At 34.2% G+C, this 20707-nt stretch overlaps 3 protein-coding genes across 3 annotated transcripts; all 3 read left to right on the forward strand.

Moving 5' to 3' along the window:
• Positions 1 to 7814: 7814 nt before the first annotated feature.
• On the forward strand, positions 7815 to 9137 carry LOC131940519 (PI-stichotoxin-She2a-like). Its single transcript, XM_059299184.1, has 2 exons — positions 7815 to 7973; positions 8829 to 9137. Exons 1-2 carry the CDS (start codon positions 7907 to 7909, stop codon positions 9014 to 9016), a joined length of 255 nt encoding a protein of 84 aa, XP_059155167.1. The 5' UTR covers positions 7815 to 7906; the 3' UTR covers positions 9017 to 9137.
• Positions 9138 to 12662: 3525 nt separating this feature from the next.
• Positions 12663 to 13784, forward strand: LOC131940521 (kunitz-like toxin PcKuz3). The gene is made up of 2 exons (XM_059299186.1): positions 12663 to 12849; positions 13445 to 13784. Exons 1-2 carry the CDS (start codon positions 12783 to 12785, stop codon positions 13630 to 13632), a joined length of 255 nt encoding a protein of 84 aa, XP_059155169.1. The 5' UTR covers positions 12663 to 12782; the 3' UTR covers positions 13633 to 13784.
• A 5552-nt stretch (positions 13785 to 19336) lies between these two features.
• LOC131940522 (PI-stichotoxin-She2a) lies at positions 19337 to 20232 on the forward strand. The gene is made up of 2 exons (XM_059299187.1): positions 19337 to 19496; positions 19919 to 20232. Exons 1-2 carry the CDS (start codon positions 19430 to 19432, stop codon positions 20104 to 20106), a joined length of 255 nt encoding a protein of 84 aa, XP_059155170.1. The 5' UTR covers positions 19337 to 19429; the 3' UTR covers positions 20107 to 20232.
• Positions 20233 to 20707: the final 475 nt, after the last annotated feature.

Below are 20707 nucleotides of genomic sequence, written 5' to 3' on the forward strand. Positions count from 1 at the left end.
TTAGAAACAAATGCAGCTTTTTAAATAAACCGGGAGTGATCTCCCCAAAACTTTCTCGAATATTCTTATATAACTTGGAATATAGACATGATTTTTAATTACTTAAACTTTTAAAAATAGAATAGAACCTCATAGATAAAAGAATTGCGCACCAAGCAAATGCCAAAATAAAAAGTGCATAATAGTGCGCAATATTATTAGTACTTTATAAATTTACATGCGTTTTTTGAGAAATAGGAAATAGCGTAAATTAGTACTTCCGGTAAACGGAAATTACTCAAAATTTGACACAAGGTAGAGAATTAGATCTTTTACTTACATGAGAAATTTCATTTATCTATCCTAAATAGTACACAAGTTATAGGCTTTTGAAAAATTCAAAGTAGAAAAAGTACCACTTCCGGTTATCGGAAATCGCTCAAAAGTTGATTGGGATTTACAATTTTGATAAAATACTTGTATATGAAATTTCATCAACCTAGCTGTAACGGTACTCAAGTTTACACACACACACAGACACACAACACACAGACAGACACACAGACATACGGACAAGATTGCAAAATTATGTTTTTCCGTATCAGTGAGGTGTAAAACGTCGAGATTTGTAAAAATCGCGATTTTTTTGCACGATTACAAAACTTTTTCTATACTTCGTATATACGAGAAAGTAAAAATAATCACAACACTACACAAAAACAAATCGCAACACTCAATATTATTATGGTGATGGTATATTATTCATCTGGGAAAAGGTTGTATTGGAGAACAGTATTTTTATTATTATCAATGGAAATAGAAAAAAAGATATAAAACTCATCGAGCCCATAAAAACATTTAGATGTCAATCACTTCGATGACTAATATAGTTGATAATGTATACATGCCAAATTTAGCACTAAAAAATTAGAGATGTCAAACACAGCTGCTACATATACAGTTGTTTTACCACAAGTTTTTCTTTCAGGTATCTATCCCTTTGTGAGAGGGGGCGGGGTACAAAAATATATACTTAAACTTCAAAAGTTTCATGTTCTCATCCCAAAAGGAAAACAAAAATCTGAAAGAAACTCATTTTACCACCACTATGTGACGACCCACCTCATTTCGCTTCACCCCTCTCAGCTGTTGGCATGGGCAGGTGTACGCAATAACGTTTGGCCTGTCCACTCTGGATGGAGTGACGTCACGTGAAATCGAATGGCTCACAGTACGAGTACATCACAGAGTTCATGAAAGGTCAAACACTTTAACAGATAGCTCTCTTAACTGCGGAGTTCTCTTCAGCTGTCAAGTAACTCTTCGTAGCTCCGATTAACACGCCCATTGTTGTTGAATTTGATTAGCTATTATTCTTTTATTCTAATTTAACAACAATTATTAAGTATTTAATGCAATACGTTGTTGAAATTTACTTCGTGGAGTTTTTATTTTATTTAAATAACAGGCTGTAATCATGTAGTATGTGGGCATCGGACAATAACCTATATATATATAATTCTCTTCTGGGAGACGCTAGAAAACAAGCTGTAAACGCGCTCCCTACCATCCCCACCCCTACATGGTCTTAGTGAGCTGTGGTTCACGCTATGTTTACCTTCGTGGAGTCGGATTTAGTGACGGCTATTAGGGGCAGATAATTTAGTTTGAAACGATTTTAAACGTTGGGGGGGGGGGGGGGGGGGGGGGGGGGCTGGGGGTTATGGTCCTTAACGAGCTACTTATCGTGTTTAAAAGAAATATTTTCAGTGTCAGCGTTGGTACTGTCGAATTCACAAATTATGAATTACTGAAAAGTAGAAAAAACAACAACTAAATAGCGGCGTATGTTATGCCGCGGGCCGGCTCGTGGTCATTATTTTACTATGCTCAATTTACAATTTACAATAGCCTCAAGATTTTTGGGCTACATTTGTAGTAACAAAATGCTTACATCGTAATCTTAATCATGAAATTACGAACAAGCGATGATCCCACCCCTTGCCCAGTACTTAGCACTCTGAACACAAAATTAAATAATATCAAACGCCATACATAATGCAGGAAAACAGTTATCATGATAAAAAAAAAAAAATTTGAATCATGATGAAATAGAAGTATTGTCTGAGAAACAGGACATATGTAAACTACCCACTAATTTTTAGAACTCTTTTAGCCTTCAATTTCAACCATAACCTTTATTGCTGCTGTAACTTTGAGATCGTCGCATGAATAATGCAAGTTCATTTGTTTGTTTTAGAGCTCCTAACACAATAGAACTAGAGATTGAAAAGTTCAAAGGTCCAATATAATCAGACATTTAGCCACACAAAAAAGGAACTATAACATATGACTGTATCGGGGTTCGCTGTGTGCTACACACAGTACTTAATGACTTTTGTGATAACTAATTCGAGATCGAAAATAAAATACCGAAGATGGTCACGAATCGTTTTCAGAGTTGAACTAAGCCCGGATGCAACAGTAGGCACATTTCTAACCATGAATAGGCGTAGGCTACATCATTTCTTTAAAAAGCCCAGTATTAAAAATGTAGAGTATGAATATTTTTTTTGCAACTGAATATCCTTCTAAAATTGTATGAACGAGCTAATGGTTTTATTTTAGACTAGCCGTACCGGCCAGGCCCTGCACTGGCATTTGAGGTAAATGTTATTTGTAAACGGCCGTGACTTATGTGCTCATGAAGCATCATATAACCTGTACTGCTTGGTGTTTGGGAATTTATAAAATTTTCAATTAAAAGCATTCTTAATGTACAAAAAAAGTTAAATTTGATCATTATAATGGGGATTCAATTTTAACTAATGTCGGAACATTTACAAGATGTGAAGGGTTATTGTTTTAGTGTATACCTTGCAGAACAAAATTAGTATACTACTGAAATTACCACTCTTATGAGCAGCTTATTTTTTTCAAAAAGTAGACGTAGCAAGATTTGCAAATGACCTTTTCAAATATCAGTTATTAGCGTAGGTTTAATTATCACAGCTATTGAAAATTGGACAGAATAAATTTTAAAGGATTTTTTTTTTCTTTCATCCACATTTTATTATCGTTTATTTTTGGGTGAAATCAGAGAACTAGGGAAATTAAAATATGAAATTTCTGACGCGGCTATATCCCTTTATGAAGGAGTAATTGAGTGGTAAATCGTGTCAATTTTTATTAATTTTCCACACTTATTTGAAAACCGTTGAGTATAAAGTTTAAAGGATTTTTTTCTTTTATCTAAAAATTTTCTCCGTTTATTTTTGCGTGTAGTAACAAAACCGGAGAAATTAAAAGTTTAATTCCTGACGCAGCTTTTAATATGAAATGTCTGAGAATCTGGTATTATTCCAGGTGCCTACGGCACCAGAGCTATCTCCTTACCAAATATAAGTTTTTTGTCGCATCTGCAACTAGTTGATCGAATTCAAGCAATTACATTTTTTTATATATAGTGAATATAAGGCCGCGGTAACTCTAGGTCAGTTTAAGGTCACTTTAAACTCAATTATTAAAATGACTCTAATTTTCTCATTAAAAAGAGTGTGAACAGCAAACTTTGTCAAGAATAATTCCCCTGCAAGTACCCGATCTAATAGGTGTGAGCAGTGGCGGAACTAGAAAAAAAGGGCCACCCCGCAAAAAAAATTTTTAGGCCCCCCCCCATACATATATATATATATATATAATATATATATATATATATATATAACATCAATTTAAAAATTTTCAACAACGTGTCATGTGTGTAAATGCATTAGTGTGTTTTGAGAAAATCAGTTTTAATTAATTTTTGATATAATCCATCTTGTCGGTCAAAAGAATATAAAACATCACAGCTTTGTAAAAGTAATGGGGTCTCGTGTTATGTTTATTTTTATGTTTTGTTTTTGTATTTATATTATTAATGTTTTAAATATTATTGATTTAATATGTTTCAATACATTTCTTTTTTATACAATATTATTCTTTAGTAATTACTTATAAAAAAATAATAATTAAGAGAAGCAGTTGCTTTGTAATTTGTTTAGTACAAATCTATTAAAAGGAGCTTATGATCACCCCTATTTGACTATTTTTATAAAAAGGGAAATAAGTCATGGAAGTGGTTTGAACATTTGCTTATCTTTGATAAGTTTGATTGTATGAGAAAGACTCGGCTTTCACAGTTGTTTAAAAAAAAGTTAAAAAGAAGATACAAGAGCGTGGGGTGGTGTCTATAGAATAAAGATAATCCAACCGCAGCTAAGGTAATTTTTTACAAAACAACCATCAGGTAAAAAAATGAAAGAAAATTTACATTTTTTTTAACAATAAATTATTTTATTATGGTCGGCTCTGGGCCCCTAAATTGCGTGGCCCCCCCCCCCCCCCGCATTGCGGGGTCTGGCGGCACTGTAGTTCCGCCCCTGGGTGTGAGTAACAAACAAACCAAAGAAACAAACATAACCCATTTTGCTTATATATATATATATATATATATATATATATATATATATATATATATATATATATATATATATATATATATGTACACATATATGTATATAAATACATGGTGCATTAATATATTTAAAGGAATTCATTAAGTTTTCTTTTTATGGCGAATGATTAAAGAGCTTGTTATTAATACTAATAGTTTCGCTGTCTGTCTATCTATCTGACAAGAACGCTCTGTCTGTCTATCTGACAAGAACGCTCTAGAGAAAACACAAGCAAATTAAAAACCTGCACAGTAATTCGAAAAACGAAGTATGACGTCGACACATTTAGCATAGAGTTGAAAATAATCTCATGGCGGAAAGTGCACACAGTAATATAATGACGTCATTGATTATCGCGTAAACATTGAATAAAAAGGAAATGTTGTCTAATCTAAATGGTTTGCGTGAAGAGTTTCTTGCATACAATTCTTCGGGTAGGGGCGAAGCCCCACCCCCGCGTAAGAACGTCTGAGCCCCCCCCCCAACTCAAAAGAAATTTCTTCATCGATACTCTATAATAAAATTACCGCCTAATTAATGTGTCTAATCTAAAAAGTGGTTTTCTCGCAATTTCTTTAATGCAATTCATCGCGTAGTGGCTAAGCGCGACACCAGTGTTTCTTTCAGACTTTTTCCTCCCCGGAGAGGGGTGGGGGTACTTGAAATTTTCGGGGGCGGGGTTAGAATTTTCGGGGAGGGGGCGGACACTGGAAAAAGTATATAATTATATTTCGTTGAATGGGACGGTAGACATGTTTTTTCTTGGGGGTGGGGGGGGGGGGGGTGATGAGGGTGGTGGGGTGGGGGGTGGGGTGGGGGGGTGGGGGTGGGGGTGGTGTGTGTGTGGGGGGTTGGGGGGTGTGTGTGGGGGGGGGGGGTGGGGTTGTTTTAGTTTAGAGAAAAGAGACAGCACTATCAGCCTAGCGCCCGTTGTATCCTTCCTCAACGGGCCATTTTTCTCGTCTATAATAATAGTTTCGCTGTCTCTCTATGTATCTATCTATGTATCTATCTGTCTGACAAGAACGCTCTAGAGAAAACACAAGCAAATTAAAAACCTGCATAGTAATTCGAAAAACGAAGTATGACGTCGACACATTTAGCATAGAGTAGAAAATAATCTCAAACCCAGAGAGTGCTCACAGTTATATGACGTCATTGATTTTCGCGTTAACATTGAATAAAAAGGAAATGTTGTCTAATCTTAATGGTTTGCGTGAAGAGTTTCTTGCATACAGTTCTTCGTGTAGGGGCGAAGCTCCACCCCCCGCGTAAGAACGTCTGACCCCCCCCCCCCCTCCCCAACTCAAAAGAAATTTCTTCATCGATACTCTATAATAAAATTACCGCCTAATTAATGTGTCTAATCTAAAAAGTGGTTTTCTTGCAATTTCTTTAATGCAATTCTTCGGGTAGTGGCTAAGCGCGACACCAGTGTTTCTTTCAGACTTTTTCCTCCCGGAGAGGGGTGGGGGTAATTCAAATTTCGGGGGCGGGGTTAGAATTTTCGGGGAGGGGGGGCGGACACTGGAAAAAGTATATAATTATATTTCGTTGAATGGGACGGTAGACATGTTTTTTTTGGGAGTGGGGGGGGTGGGGAGGGGGGGGGGGTGGGGTGGAGGGGGGGGGAGGTGTGAGTGGGGGGGGGTGGGGCTGTGGTTTCCTCATCGATACTCTATAATAAAATTACCGCCTAATTAATGTGTCTAATCTAAAAAGTGGTTTTCTCGCAATTTCTTTAATGCAATTCTTCGCGTAGTGGCTAAGCGCGACACCAGTATTTCTTTCAGACTTTTTCCTCCCCGGAGAGCGGTGGGGGTACTTGAAATTTTCGGGGGCGGGGGTAAAATTTTCGGGGAGGGGGCGGACACTGGAAAAAGTATATCATTATATTTCGTTGAATGGGACGGTAGACATGTTTTTTTGGGGGGGTGGGGGTGGGGTGGGGGTGGGGGGGTGTGGGGGGTGGGGGGGTGGTGTGTGTGTGTGGGGGGGGGGGGTGGGTTGGTTTTAGTTTAGAGAAAAGAGACAGCACTATCAACCTAGCGCCCGGTTTATCCTTCCTCAACGGGCCATTTTTCTCGTTATGAATGTTTTTACAAGCTTTTATTTAACTTACTTCCTCTGTCGTCAGTCGTCAGTCATCAGTCCTCTGTATGTCTAGATTTAGTTATTTCTTTTAGATTTTTCTAAAAATGTATAACATTAAAAATATATCGACCTATAATTCACGTGTAACGCGTACCGACGGCTAGTTTTTATAGTCTGAATGAGACAATGCTGGTTGTAATATAATACGACACGTTTAAAAAAAGCCCACGACGGATTTAAAAACCTAAGTGTCATGTATTTGGCTTATTCTTAGCAAATATTATTTTAATTTCAAACGGTAGCCTTATACTTTGCAATTAAGAGATTACAAATAAAATAGAAATCTTGCTACATATATCATGAAAATTGAAAAAAAAGGTTTATTTAATTATCGTTTTGCCATATTCAAGTAAAAACAACTTAGTATTGTTCGGCCATAGTCAAACTGGTATTTATTTAATATGTGGAACAGTTGACAAGAGAGGTTTTGAAATCGATCTCTATTTTTACGCTAGAGAAGAAAATGGCTACCTTAATGGCTACAGTAAAACGATTTCCCATCTAATGTTTTTGCTGTGCTTTCCTTTGACCTTTGCAAAACAACATAGGCTAAACTATTTTCCAACGGAAATAAGTATGTTCGTTCTTTTTTTCTACATTTTATTTCAAGTCTCATTGAGTCTCGCGGTGTATTTAAATTTTGATGCAGCTAACAAGGGAATCTATAACTAAAACAAGCATACAATGATAATAGAGTTGATATTTTATGTTAAAACTAATGTTTATTAGTCATGGATGTCTTAATTTTTGTGTGGTAAAAGTTTAGATACAGATCTGGGTAAAAATAAGTTAAAATTGCATGACGTCATTTATGGGCCACTCAAGATCCACTGATTAAATAACTATCTGTATAAAATAACGAAATCTATAGTTTTACGGCCATCTACTAAAGTCAAGTAGAGGACTGTAGCACCTTCCATAGAATAAATAAATATCTTGATTGCTTATTCACTATATTAGTTTTAAAAATGAAAACTGATATACTAAAGCGAACAAGCAAGGCAAACTGACGCTGTAAATTCCATGTCTGTTGAGGCGGGGAAAAAAATTAAGTTTTACATTTTACAACATAATGACACGTACTTATCACATGACGCATTACAGAGTTAAAGACACATTTTTTTGTTCATGAATAAAAGATGAGACCCGGCTAAAACAACGTCACTACTGCTCCTGAAAGTTTTGGCTATAAAAGCCGGACGTGTTGACCACAGACGGTACCTTCTGCACCACAGCACCGACGTCTTCACGTGACCTCAGCCAACACAACCAGCATCATGATGACCAAATTCGCCATCTGCCTGTTCGCCATGCTGTTTATCCAGCTGTCTGTTCAACAGACTAGTAAGTCTATTTTACTTGCCGTATAGTGATTGCACTGATTAAGTAAATCACTTAAAAAACAGCGTCGTTTAAGCTTTTACTTCGTTCATAATGTCGTTTTTTCTGTTAGCATTTATTAAGAGATAAATTAGGAGGATTTAGAAACTAAAGAACCGATTATTTGATATCAATTTTATGTGATCCATTTAAAAAAAAAATTCAACTATAAAAGAAAACTTAACGTATTGTCATATTTCTATTTCGGAAGAATAATATAAGGATGAAGCTTGCTTCTAACATATTCTTCATAAGTTTAGGCTTTGTATTTGAAATTATACTACTTTATATATTTTACATCTACTCTAATTTATGACACATTGGCCGCTTACATCACACATTTTGTTTCTCCTCTTTATAAATGTGGTTTTCTCGAAGCATTCAATTTTGCTATTTTAAGAATGTTTCAACGATTTCTAAGCCGAATTAATTTTCACGTAGCCACAATCTACATATGAATTTTTTTCTATTAACATTTGTTTGAAAAAAGGGTCAAATCCATTAATTTATCTTTGGAACCACTTTCCTGTAAAAGTTCCATGCGTTATTTTTTTGTTTTAATTGTTTTTAATTGTTCGTCTTCCACTGTAAATTAGCGCGCATACTATGTATCATTAGGCCTACATAAACGTTGTGTTAGGAAGTTAATATATGCAAGATTTAGAGACTAAATAACAAGTTATTTGATATCTACTTTATAAGATATTAAGATCCATTACTTAAAATTCTGCCACATTTATTACTACGTTTGATGAAAGTGGTTTTCCTGAAAAGTTGAGGTCTGCTATTTTAAGAATGTTTCTCATGTGCTCTATTCAGCCCCAGCCACTGAGATCTGCTCCCAAGCACCAGACGCCGGATCATGCAGAGGTGTGTTTCCACGATTCTACTACGACCCAGTCAGCGGTACTTGCGCCGAGTTTTTCTATGGCGGATGTGGCGGCAACTCTAACAACTTCCTCACTGTTGAAGATTGCCAGGCCCTCTGTAAACCAGCTAGAAAATAACAAGTCTGTCCCATCATTTACAAACTGATTTAGGATTCTTGAAAATATTTTTGGGTCACATTTGTTTTTGAAAAAAAAGCTCTGAAACTTGAATGAGTTAATAAAATTTGTAAAAATTTAATTCGATCATCTGTTTCTGTTTTCTTCCCTCAATAATATAATGTTTTGTTTGCTTTGAGATTTTATTCTATTGGTATGTTCAATATTCAAGTGTAGGTAACAAAAAACACACTCAATAAAGCAAATATAAAAAACCTTTATAGCATCAAGCTTTTAACTGCACTGAAATTAAGAAAATAAAACTGATTTGCTTTCTTTAATAAAAGCTTTAGTTGTTGAAATATGTAAAAGATCTTTGGTCACTTCCACATGTAAAAATGAGTGCCGAAGAAAGGTAAAAATAATATCTGGTGTTAATTACAGCTGATTACATTAGAGGTGTCAAACACAGTATACAGAGACACCAAACACCGCCAATGGAACATAAATGTTTTAAACTCAGCGAATGGAGATCCAGACAAAATGCCGACACGTCAAAATGCCAATAAAATTAAAAGGCCACTAAAAAATAAAACCTAACTTATCATAAAATCGCCATGTAAAAGTTAGTCATCAAAAGTCTGACTTCCAAAAATAAGACACGTTAAAAGACAACTTGCATAAGTTTGATGGTTCAAGCAATATCGTTATAACGTACAGCATGTTACATTTTGCAAACCTTATTGAATTACAAAATTGTTCCATTCTATGTTAAAAACACTTTGCTTTGAAATAAAAGTAGCTTTTCTAAAAAAAAAATCGCAACAATACATAAAAAACAAAGCGCTACACACAATATTATTATAGGTGATTGCATGTCTACTCCTCTGGGAAAAGGTTGTATTGGAAAATATGACTATTATTAATCGAAATTTAAAACAAATCAAGAACTCATTCACCTAATCTCATTCATGACAAAAGTTGCATTTAGAGTTTTTTCAGGCAACTCTACTTGGGAGAAGGTGGCTCCGCCCCCCCCTCCCACACACCCCAAAACAATCCTACCGTCCCATTCAACGAAATATAATTATATACTTTTTCCAGTGTCCGCACCCTCCCAGAAAATTCTAAACCCGCCCCCCCCCCCAAAAAAAAATTTAAGTACCCCCACCCCTCGCCGGGGAGGAAAAAGTCTGACACTGGTCGCATTTGTAGATCATACAAACTAAAGGAAGAACCTGGGCGGGGAAGAGATGCATGAAAAAAACTGTGCACGCTAAACACTATTTAGATTGGAAAAAGTTCCCCCCTCCGAAGAGGAAAAAGTCTGAAAGAAACAGTGGTGTCGCGCTTAGCCATTACCCGAAGAATTGCATGAAAGAAACTGCAAGCACACCACTTTTTAGATTAGACACATTAATTAGGCGTTAATTTTTTTATAGAGTATGGATGAAGAAATTTCTTTTGAGTTGGGGGGGGGGGGGGGCTTAGACGTTCTTTCGCGAGGGTGGGGCTTCGCCCCTACCCGAAGAATTGTATGAATGAAACTCTTCACGCAAACCACTTAGATTAGAGAAAATTTCCTTTTTATTCAATGTTTACTCGAGAATCAATGACGTCATATTACTGTGTGCACTCTCCGGCTTGATACTATTTTCTACTAAATGCTAAATATGACGTCATATTTCGTTTCCGTTTTACTATGCATGTTTTTAATTTGCTTGTGTTTTCTCTATAGCGTTCTTGTCACATACATAGATAGATACATAGATAGATACACAGATAGATAGGCAGACAGCGAAACTATTATTATAGATAAAACACGGCCCACTAGAATCAGACATTTAGGCACTAATAGAAATGAGGACCATAGGGGTGATCTCTATGAGCTGAACCAAATATCTTGTGACGAAAAAATGTCTATCATATCAACTGTTCTATATAAGAAAAATCTTATTAAATCACGTATAATAGGAAGCTTTCATTTTGTGTATTGAACGCGTTTGTATATTGGTAGGTAAAACTCAAATTATAAATAGGGCTATAAAAGTTACTCAAATAGCCGATCACTAAAAGTGGAGTATAATTATTTATAGCAATTGAATATCCTTTCTAAAACTGTATCAACTACTGACGCTTTTTTTCATATTTATACATATTGCGGTACTTTATTATATTAAACGGAAATAATTATATTTTCTCTTTGGTGTATTGCTTGTTATTTTTAAACATTTTTAAGGATTTTGTAAAAACTCTTAATGTTAGTAAAATCAAAGGCAATGATAAGCATCACATTCTGACCGCTTTAAATTTGAAATAAAAAATGGTTCCGTAGAAGTGAGTAAAAAATCCGTTAAGTTTCGAATTATGACGGATGAAAGAATCGATGCCTCTTAAAATAAGGAAAAGAAGAATGTTTTTTCACATCAAAAGATCAAATGTCGATTTAAAGTCGAGAAGGTTGTGTCATTAATATAACTCAAGATGTGAACAACTTAGTCAACGTCTAGACGTGTTATGAAATCATTCTGAACATGCTAAAGGTGCAAAAATTATAATATTGTTTATTCTCAGCTTTTGGTCAATATTCACTTACATTTTTCTGGGTTACAATCAGACAATAGCCATTGTGGGTATAAATATACACCCCTGATAATTTATTGTGAACATTTTGATCACAATACAACACATTTAGAAGTTTGGCATAAATTTTAAATACCGAGAGTCACGTATATGCTTATTTAGAGTTTATACAGACATAAAAAAATTCAATGGTAATACTACATAAATAAATTTAATAAGAAATTTTTTTTTATACTTAAACAGAAAATTGAAAAACAATTTAATTATAATTTTCAATACAAACGGCTCACTAAGTACAGTTTACTAATGATTAAAAGTGAAGTCCGAATTCGAGTCGCTTTATCTTTTAACGGTTGTGATAATTTTAGCAACGAAATAACTAAAAAGTAAGTTGATAGTAAGTTGATACTTTGTCATACATCAGAAAAACAAACCTACTAATTGTTTGGCCATAGTAAAAAGTGGATCTAATTATTACTTGGAATTGCTGCCGAGTGGGTTTATGAAAACTATTTATACTCTTTTCTTAAGAAAATGACGGCACAAAAATACAAAAGCAGTAAATTATTTCTCATTAATTAGATTTTTTTTTGACAAATGAAAGAAAACGCACTAACGTCGCAATTTTTTTCTGCGCGATTTTAGACTGTCCGTTCTTTTATTAAATTTATTTAAACTCTTTTTGTGTCTCGCAGTTTATTTAAATAATTGAAATGCAATTTAAATTTAGACTATAACTAAAAAAAAATAAATGAAAAGAAAGTTGTTTTATGTTAAAACTGATATTTATAAAAGCGTGTTGATAGATATCTTGCTAAGTGTGTGGAAAAAAGGCTGGCTAAAATTATTACGTGAATAATTTGAACAACTCAAGGCCCGTGAGTTAAATTATTATCTGTACAAAAGAAAGAAGGAAAACTCTTGTTTTACGGCCATCATTACGTTCAGTAAAGGGTTGTAGCACCTTCCACGGAATAAATAAATACCTTGATTCGATGTATTTGTTTTAAATTTTTACAACGCACTACAGATTTATAGACTATTTTTGCGTGTTCATGAATAAAAGATGAGACCTGGCTAAAACAACGTCACCACTGCTCCTGAAAGTTTTGGCTATAAAAGCCGGACGTGTTGACCACAGACGGTACCTTCTGCACCACAGCACCGACGTCTTCACGTGACCTCAGCCAACACAACCAGCATCATGATGACCAAACTCGCCATCTGCCTGTTCGCCATGCTGTTTATCCAGCTGTCTCTTCAACAGACTAGTAAGTCGATTTTACCTGCTGTATATTCACCTGTTTTTTTTAATGTTTATGCTTATTTTTACGTTTAAGTGTATGTGTATGTGTATGCTTACATTTACGCTTACCGTTACCTTTATCTTTACGTTTAAGTTTTTTTACGTTTATGTTTACGTTTATGTTTACGTTTATGTTTACGTTTATGTTTAAGTTTATGCTTAAATTTATTTTTACGTTTATGTTTACCTTTGTCGAGGTTGTGGTGAGGGTGGTTAGGGTTTATGTTGATGTTAAAGTTAACATTTGCGTTTCCATTTGAATTTGCGTTTGCGTTTACGTTTCGGTTTTCATTTATACTGACGTTGACGATGTTGTTGACGTTGAAGTTGATGTTTTATAGATGTACAGGTGGTAAACAAAAAATGTCAAAAATATAAATATTTAAAATATGTATCCTGCTTTTATTTAAAAAAAATGTTATTAATTATTTTTTTTATAAATACAAATGATTTAAGTTTCATGAATCGAGTAGTGTCACAACATTTTGGTTGATGGATTTCGTACGTCGAGGCTGTTCACTTCTACTATGTTCTTGGACTTGTTCTTATGTGTTTTACAGCTCCAACCCCCGTTGACTGTACCCTCGCCCCAGAGCCGGGGCAATGCAAGCTGTATGTGGAGCAATACTACTTCGACACGACCACCCATAACTGCCAGCCATTTATCTACGGAGGTTGTGGAGGCAACAGCAACAAATTCGACACACTGGAGGAATGTGAAAATAGGTGCGGCATAATTCACAAATAAAAAGTTCCTCTTTTCCCAGAGAGTTATTCTACAATATTAGGCAAACAACGGATCCAAATTATTTAGTTTCTTTTGTTGTAATGTTTTCTCCACGGCCAAACTGAAAATTGTTGTGAACTTTTAGCTATGTAATAAACTACTTAAAACTTAAATGTTTATTTTTTGTTTTCATAGTTTTCTTTTACTTGGCAATACAAAATTTAATTTTTTTTAAATGTAAAATTTTTTTAAAAATTTAGATTTGTGTTAATATTAACAAAAAAAAAAAACAAAAAAAAAAAACAAAAACAAAAACAAAACAAAACACTGACAAGCAGTTGATGCCAAAGGATACTAAAGCAAATTTTGCTAGTATTCAAAACTATTATCCTTATGAAAAGATAAATTTCCGGAAGCCTATATTCTTACAATGACTTTTCCTTTATAGTATCTATAGGTGACCTTATAATTCAGGATAACAAAAATGCGGATGTAATTGTGTAATCACGATCATAACAATGATCGATCAATGCAGTTAAGTTCGACCCTCTCCCCACGGTTGGACTAGACCCTGGGCTATGTGAAGCCTACACGCCGATGCGCTGCTTCAACCAGTCTAATGTTTATTATAAAGGGATTATCCACGGGGGCTGTTTAGGAAACAGCAAAAAGGTTGAAAAAAGTAAGAATTTTCTCCACATTGTTGATGGGAGCCCTGTCGTACCTTAAGGGTGTAGGCTCCGGGAAATACCCTTAAACAAAACTTCTTAGTTAATAAGCCTTTTTAAAAAAACATTTATCTGTGTGTATCTAAGTTAGGGTACTTTAAAGGAAAAAAAAAGTTGAAGGTATCAGGGGCTCTTCTAAAAATATGCTTGCCAGGGCAACGGCTGCCCTCTTGAAAAAAACTATACTTTGTAGAGGTCTCAAGGTTAAAAAACTATCGTATATATTGATCATATAATATACTTTCTCATATATAGAGTTTGGAGAAAGTATTGTAATCGTGCACAAAATCACATGAAATTTTGACAGTTTCATCTTTTTAAACCTTATTATTTCATCATTTACGGAGTATAGGGGACTTATTTTAATCGGGCAAAAATTCTAAATCCAAATTTATCAAAATCTCGTATTGTCGTAGTACAACAAGTTATGGAGTAAGGTCTATTTAAGTAACGCATTAAATTATTTGATAGTTTCTCCTCTTTTTCATTCGTAAACATAAGAACATGAAGAAAACATTAAATTCAGACGCATTGCAAAAACATATTAAACTAATCAATGTCAAGTGATATTATGGCTTAGATAAATCACTTGTATTCTTGAATTAGCTTATCCTTGAAGCTAAAAAGCAAAGATTTGTATCAAATATTTAAGGTCTAAAATAATAGTTTAATAAAGAAACTCAATAATTTATTGTGATTTTATAATGGTTTTTATTTTTAACTAATTAATTTTGGTTTGACCTAAATCCCAGTTCTATTACTTCCTTCGACAGCTGATCTTTAGACTCTAGAGTCTAGATCAAGAGAAATTTATTGTATACTTAAATGAAAATGAATGTTGAAAATTGATATTAGTGTTGGAACGTAATAAAAAAAAGGAAACTGACGTATCTTTAAAGCTACAGCCGACAGAAAATTAACATTATAATGCGTCAAACTTTTGAATGGGCAACAAAATATTCAATAGAAGCCGCCATTATTGCTGTAAAAAAATCATGTGACGTCACTATAAGTAAATTCATTGTTCTGAACTTTTAAAATTAATGTGGTTAATCTACCAATGAATAAATGAATAAATTAATTAACGTCTTTAAAAAAAATGTGATTAACAGTTAGTTTTAAAAAATAAAATTGTTCTCTACCTAAATACTATTTTACAGGTCTACACATAGTGCAGATCATCTCCTGTAACCACATGGACAAAAAAATAAATAAACAAAAAACAAACAAATAAATAAATATTTAAACATGTAAACAAACCTGAGTTTTAGTAGTATATAGATAAAATAAAAAAAAATCATAAAAAACGTTTTAATGACAAGCTTTTATGTACTAATGCACTAAAAAGTAGAAAATAAATTATACACTTCTATTTAAATAACTATAAAGAAAATTGTGGGTCACTTTAGTATCTATTGGGTATCTTTACTAATATTTAGGAAGAGATCCACGATTTTCTTTTTAGTTATTTAAATAGTAGTGTATAGTTTAGTTTCTACTTTTTAGGTGTAATGCATTATTAGTGCATTGTTACATATAAGCTATAACATATAACGTTTTTTATGAACTTTTTTCAGTACTTTAAATTTTTTAAAGATTTACAATAGATTTGCATGACTAAAAACCATTGCGCACTGAACGAACGTGATGACGCGTGTATAATAGTGCAGAATAGTTGGATAAGACTGCCTACTAATTTGGTCTAAATTTTAATTAATTCATAAAAAATGAATTAGGCTTCCAATTAAGTGAGATTTAATGTCAGATTGCATTGTTTTCATGTCTTGACCCACGTGCCGACTTTGAACCGCACAATGTAGGTCGACAAAACAAAAATTGTATCAATCTAAACAAAAAAAAATATATATACACACACTACAACCAAAAACAATGAACGTAACATAATCTGTTTTGTAATTCTTGTAAAAAAAAAATTCTTAATAATAATTCCTCTGAAATTATTTAAGACAAGTGAAATAGGGGAAATAATCACTCTCTTAAAATAATAATGTATATATCTACACATTTAATTATAAATGTCAAAACAAATAAATAATTACTTTAGCATATAATGAAATTGTTTAACACTATTCGTGTTTACAAAATGTTTTTGTCTATAATCAAAATTTAATATATCGTCATCATCAATGCTAAAGTATTACAGCATAGTGAAAGTTTTTAAAATCAGAGTTGGTATAAAACCACGCTTTTCGAAATAATAGAAAAACATTCGGATTAACAGCCTACATTTAACTACATATCTGTCTTTAAGTTCAGATCATATATTTTTAATTAACTACTGCTTCTAAGTGTTCTTTAAAGATCATTTTTTAACATAGTAATAGGTATGGGTTAGAGCACTGTATTGATCACACACCTTTTTTCTGGTAATTGCAAAAACAATATTCACAGAGTTTTACGTTTAAAAAGCTAATTTTCTGGCGGCATGGTACTTTGGTACATCATTACGCGTTTTTTTACTTGTACTTAACAGATCAGGGGGGGGGGGTGGTTTCAACTTCATTCACCACTGTCCGTTCACTTTAGGTCAATTATCCAACCCAGTGTATACCTAGGTGTGACATTAATGTCGCTCTACACAATTGTGGTGGTGAGGTGTGTGTGTGTGTGGGGGGGGGGAGGGGGAGATAACCAACTCAGAGTGAACATAACGTCAGTTTTAGATGACTGTTCTAAACATACATATATATTACACAAATATATATTATAGAAATAGATTAAAATAAGTAGCAGTGGTATTATGACAATATTTTGTTTTTACAGAGGGGTCCATGGGGGAGGGGCGTTGTAACTGTTTCATATAATTTGTAATCGTAATCGCTATCGCCCAAACTGTAAGAATACTACTACTTCATCGTGATGGCGTTTTTGACCTTGTCAAAATTTCCCCACCACTACGCAGTTTGCTCATAAGTAAATTTAAATAGAGGTGCCACATCAGTTATATTTGTTTCTGTATTGTAATTTTTAAAAATTAATCGCACGATTCAAACTGTATATATAAAGTAATTATGTGTGAAGTTTTATGTATAACATTTTCTAATTCTATTATTCGTAAGCAAATACATTATACAGTTGCCTTAAACTTAACACCCCTCTTGCCAAGTGGTACTACCCGTAGAGGTTTTTTAAACACTGCAATGCATCGTAATGGTTATTTTTAGAATGGCAAGCTGATGCAGCTGTTAATAAGTGTTGTAAACGCAGACACTACTAGACTAGTACAATAATGCTTAATTGCTGAATGAAAAGAAATCTTGTGATTTACATAGATGTGCCGAACAAAAATATTTTTTTAACAAATATCATTGTTTAAAATTTTGAGTTTAAAAAGTTTCCAAAAAGACGCCACTTTGCTGAAAATAGCCAGAGGGGGGGGGGGGGGCGGAAGCTCCCCCTGCTCCCCCCCTGCGTACGCTACTGGGAGCTGCCCAAACCCGAGGTGGAGATGCGTAATTTTAACCCTTTGCTCCCCAAGGGACACAAAGGAAAAATAAAAAGGATGAATTATTGGTGCAGCTTTACATTTTTGACCCTTGTGCTACTTTTAACAACAAAGTAGCTAAGAGGTTGTTAAATAATGTACCATGCCATTTTAAGTAAACAAAGTTACTAATTGTTTAGCCATTGGAAAAAAGGGATGTAATTAGTACCTGAAATAGCTGATAAGTGAGTTGTTGAAATCCATTTCTACTCTTTTTTACTTTCTCGTATATACAAAGTATAGAGAAAGTCATGTAATCGGGCAAAACAAAAATAGATTTTGACAAATCTAGACGTTTTACACCTCACTGATACGGAAAAACATAATTTTGCAATCTTGTCCGTATGTCTGTGTGTGTGTGTGTGTGTCTGCCTGTCTGTGTGTAAACACGATAACTTGAGTACCGTTACAGCTAGGTTGATGAAATTTCATATATAAGTATTTTATCAAAATCGTAGATCCGTATCAACTTTTGAGAGATTTTCAATAACCGGAAGAGGTACTTTTTCTACTTTGAATTTTTCTACTTTGAATCAAAAGCCTGTACTATTTCAGTACTATTTCAGATAGATGAATGAAATTTCACATGTAAGTAAAAGATCTATATCTCTACCTTCTGTCAAATTTTGAGTAATTTCCATTGACCGAAAGTAGTAATTTACGCTACTTCCGATTTCTCAAAAAAAACGCATGTAAATTTCTGAAGTACTAATAATATTGCGCACTATTATGTACATCTTTAGTTGGCGTTCACTTGGTGTGCAATTCTTTTTCTACGAGATTTTATTCTATTTTAAAAAGTTTAAGTATTTAAAATGGAGTTCCTATCCCCTGTTGTTTTATATAGGAATATTCGAGAACGTTTAGGGGAGATCAATCCCGGTTTATTTCAACAAGGTAATGATAACACCAATACAAAAATGCAGAAAATTTGTCCCATAAACTCAATTGGTTAGTTTTTTTTAACCTATGAAGACCTCATTTCACACGCAATTTTACTGTCCTGTTTGTGTGCTTTCACATATTCTTTCAAGTCTCGTACATTTCTGTACTATGTTTAAATTGAGATGCATCTCACATCCAGACTATCGATACAAAATGAAAAGATAAGAAAGTTGTTTTTGTGAAACATTTGTATTTAAGGCGTGGTGAAAGAAAATTTGCTTTTTGTGTTGATAAAGATTGGGTAAACGTCAGCTAAAATAGCTTGACGTCATTTATGGACCTCTCAAGGCCCGTAATTTAAATGATTAGGTCTTCAAAAGAAAAAAAAATCTAGTTTTACAGCTATCTACTGAAGTCATAAAGAACACAGTTGTGCCTACTACAGAACTTAAAATCTTAATTCGCTTATTCACTGTATTAGTTTTAAATTTTACAACATAATAACACGTACTTATCACGTGGCGCATAACAAAGTTACATTTTTTGTGTTCATGAATAAAAGATGAGACCTGGCTAAAACAACGTCACCGCTGCTCCTGAAAGTTTTGGCTATAAAAGCCGGACGTGTTGACCACAGACGGTACCTTCTGCACCACAGCACCGACGTCTTCACGTGACCTCAGCCAACACAACCAGCATCATGATGACCAAACTCGCCATCTGCCTGTTCGCCATGCTGTTTATCCAGCTGTCTCTTCAACAGACTAGTAAGTCTATTTTACTGCACTGGTTAAGTGAATCACTTAAAAAATATAGCGTCGTTTAAGCTTTTACTTCGTTCATAATGTCGTTCTTTCGGATAGTATTTATTAAGAGTTAAATCAGGAGGTTTTAGAGACTAAATAACTTATTATTTGATCCATTATTTTAAATTTCAGCTATAAAAGAAAACTTAAATAACGTTATGTTATGTGTTTCTACTTCGGACTAATAATATAAGGATGAAGCATGCTTCTAATATATCCCTTATAAGTTTAGGCTTTGTATTTGAAATTATGTTATATCTACTTTAAATTATGATAGATTGGCCGCGTACATAACACATTTTGTTTCTCGACTTTGTAAATGTGGTTTACCCGAAAAGTTGAGGTCTGCTATTTTAAGAATGTTTCTCATGTGCTCTATTCAGCCCCAGCCACTGAGATCTGCTCCCAAGCACCAGACGCCGGATCATGCAGAGGTGTGTTTCCACGATTCTACTACGACCCAGTCAGCGGTACTTGCGCTGAGTTTTTCTATGGCGGATGTGGCGGCAACTCTAACAACTTCCTCACTGTTGAAGATTGCCAGGCCCTCTGTAAACCAGCTAGAAAATAACAAGTCTGTCCCCATCATTTACAAACTGATTTAGGATTTATGGAAAAAATATTGTTTGGGCCGCATCTTTTAATTCTGAAAAAATATTGAAACTGTAATAAATGATTAAAGTCTGTTGAAATGTAATCATATCATCTTTTGTTTTCCTTTTTGTACACATCAATGTAATGTCGTTGTATTTCCATGTTTTATTTCATTTCGAAATTAATTGATACCAAAGTATTCGAATTATACAACCTTTACATTTTAAACACAGTAGCAAGCTGTATTTTAGAATGTCGGCATACAAACGAAAAATTTAATTTTTATGATACCGGTATTTGATGACGTACATTTTCATGTGGTTAATAAAAGTGCCTCATTATTTAAAGATTGAGCTGGTAACGTATGAGGAAAATTCCCCCCCCCCCCACCGTATTAATATTACGTGAATCTAGTACTAGTTGGTGAAGGCGTGGCCTAACTGTAGAGCGCTAGACTGCCATCCCGAAAGTCTTGAGTACGAATCCGGGTTAAAGTTAGTTGAACGTCCCAGAGTCCACCCAGTTCTAATGGGTACCTAACTCACATTAGGAAAAGTAAAGGCGACTGGGAGTAGTGT

The sequence above is a fragment of the Physella acuta genome, unplaced genomic scaffold (genome assembly GCF_028476545.2).
Source record: "Physella acuta isolate Inbredline_101_S28 unplaced genomic scaffold, ASM2847654v3 ptg000320l, whole genome shotgun sequence".
Lineage (NCBI taxonomy): Eukaryota > Metazoa > Mollusca > Gastropoda > Physidae > Physella > Physella acuta.

Excerpts from the sequence above, each read along its gene's own strand:
- LOC131940521 (XM_059299186.1), top strand. The coding sequence starts at position 12,783 with ATGATGACCAAACTCGCCATCTGCCTGTTCGCCATGCTGTTTATCCAG. Across the intron at positions 12,850-13,444 it reads GCTGTCTCTTCAACAGACTA|CTCCAACCCCCGTTGACTGT; the intron begins GTAAGTCGATTT and ends TGTGTTTTACAG.
- LOC131940522 (XM_059299187.1), top strand. The coding sequence starts at position 19,430 with ATGATGACCAAACTCGCCATCTGCCTGTTCGCCATGCTGTTTATCCAG. Across the intron at positions 19,497-19,918 it reads GCTGTCTCTTCAACAGACTA|CCCCAGCCACTGAGATCTGC; the intron begins GTAAGTCTATTT and ends TGCTCTATTCAG.
- LOC131940519 (XM_059299184.1), top strand. The coding sequence starts at position 7,907 with ATGATGACCAAATTCGCCATCTGCCTGTTCGCCATGCTGTTTATCCAG. Across the intron at positions 7,974-8,828 it reads GCTGTCTGTTCAACAGACTA|CCCCAGCCACTGAGATCTGC; the intron begins GTAAGTCTATTT and ends TGCTCTATTCAG.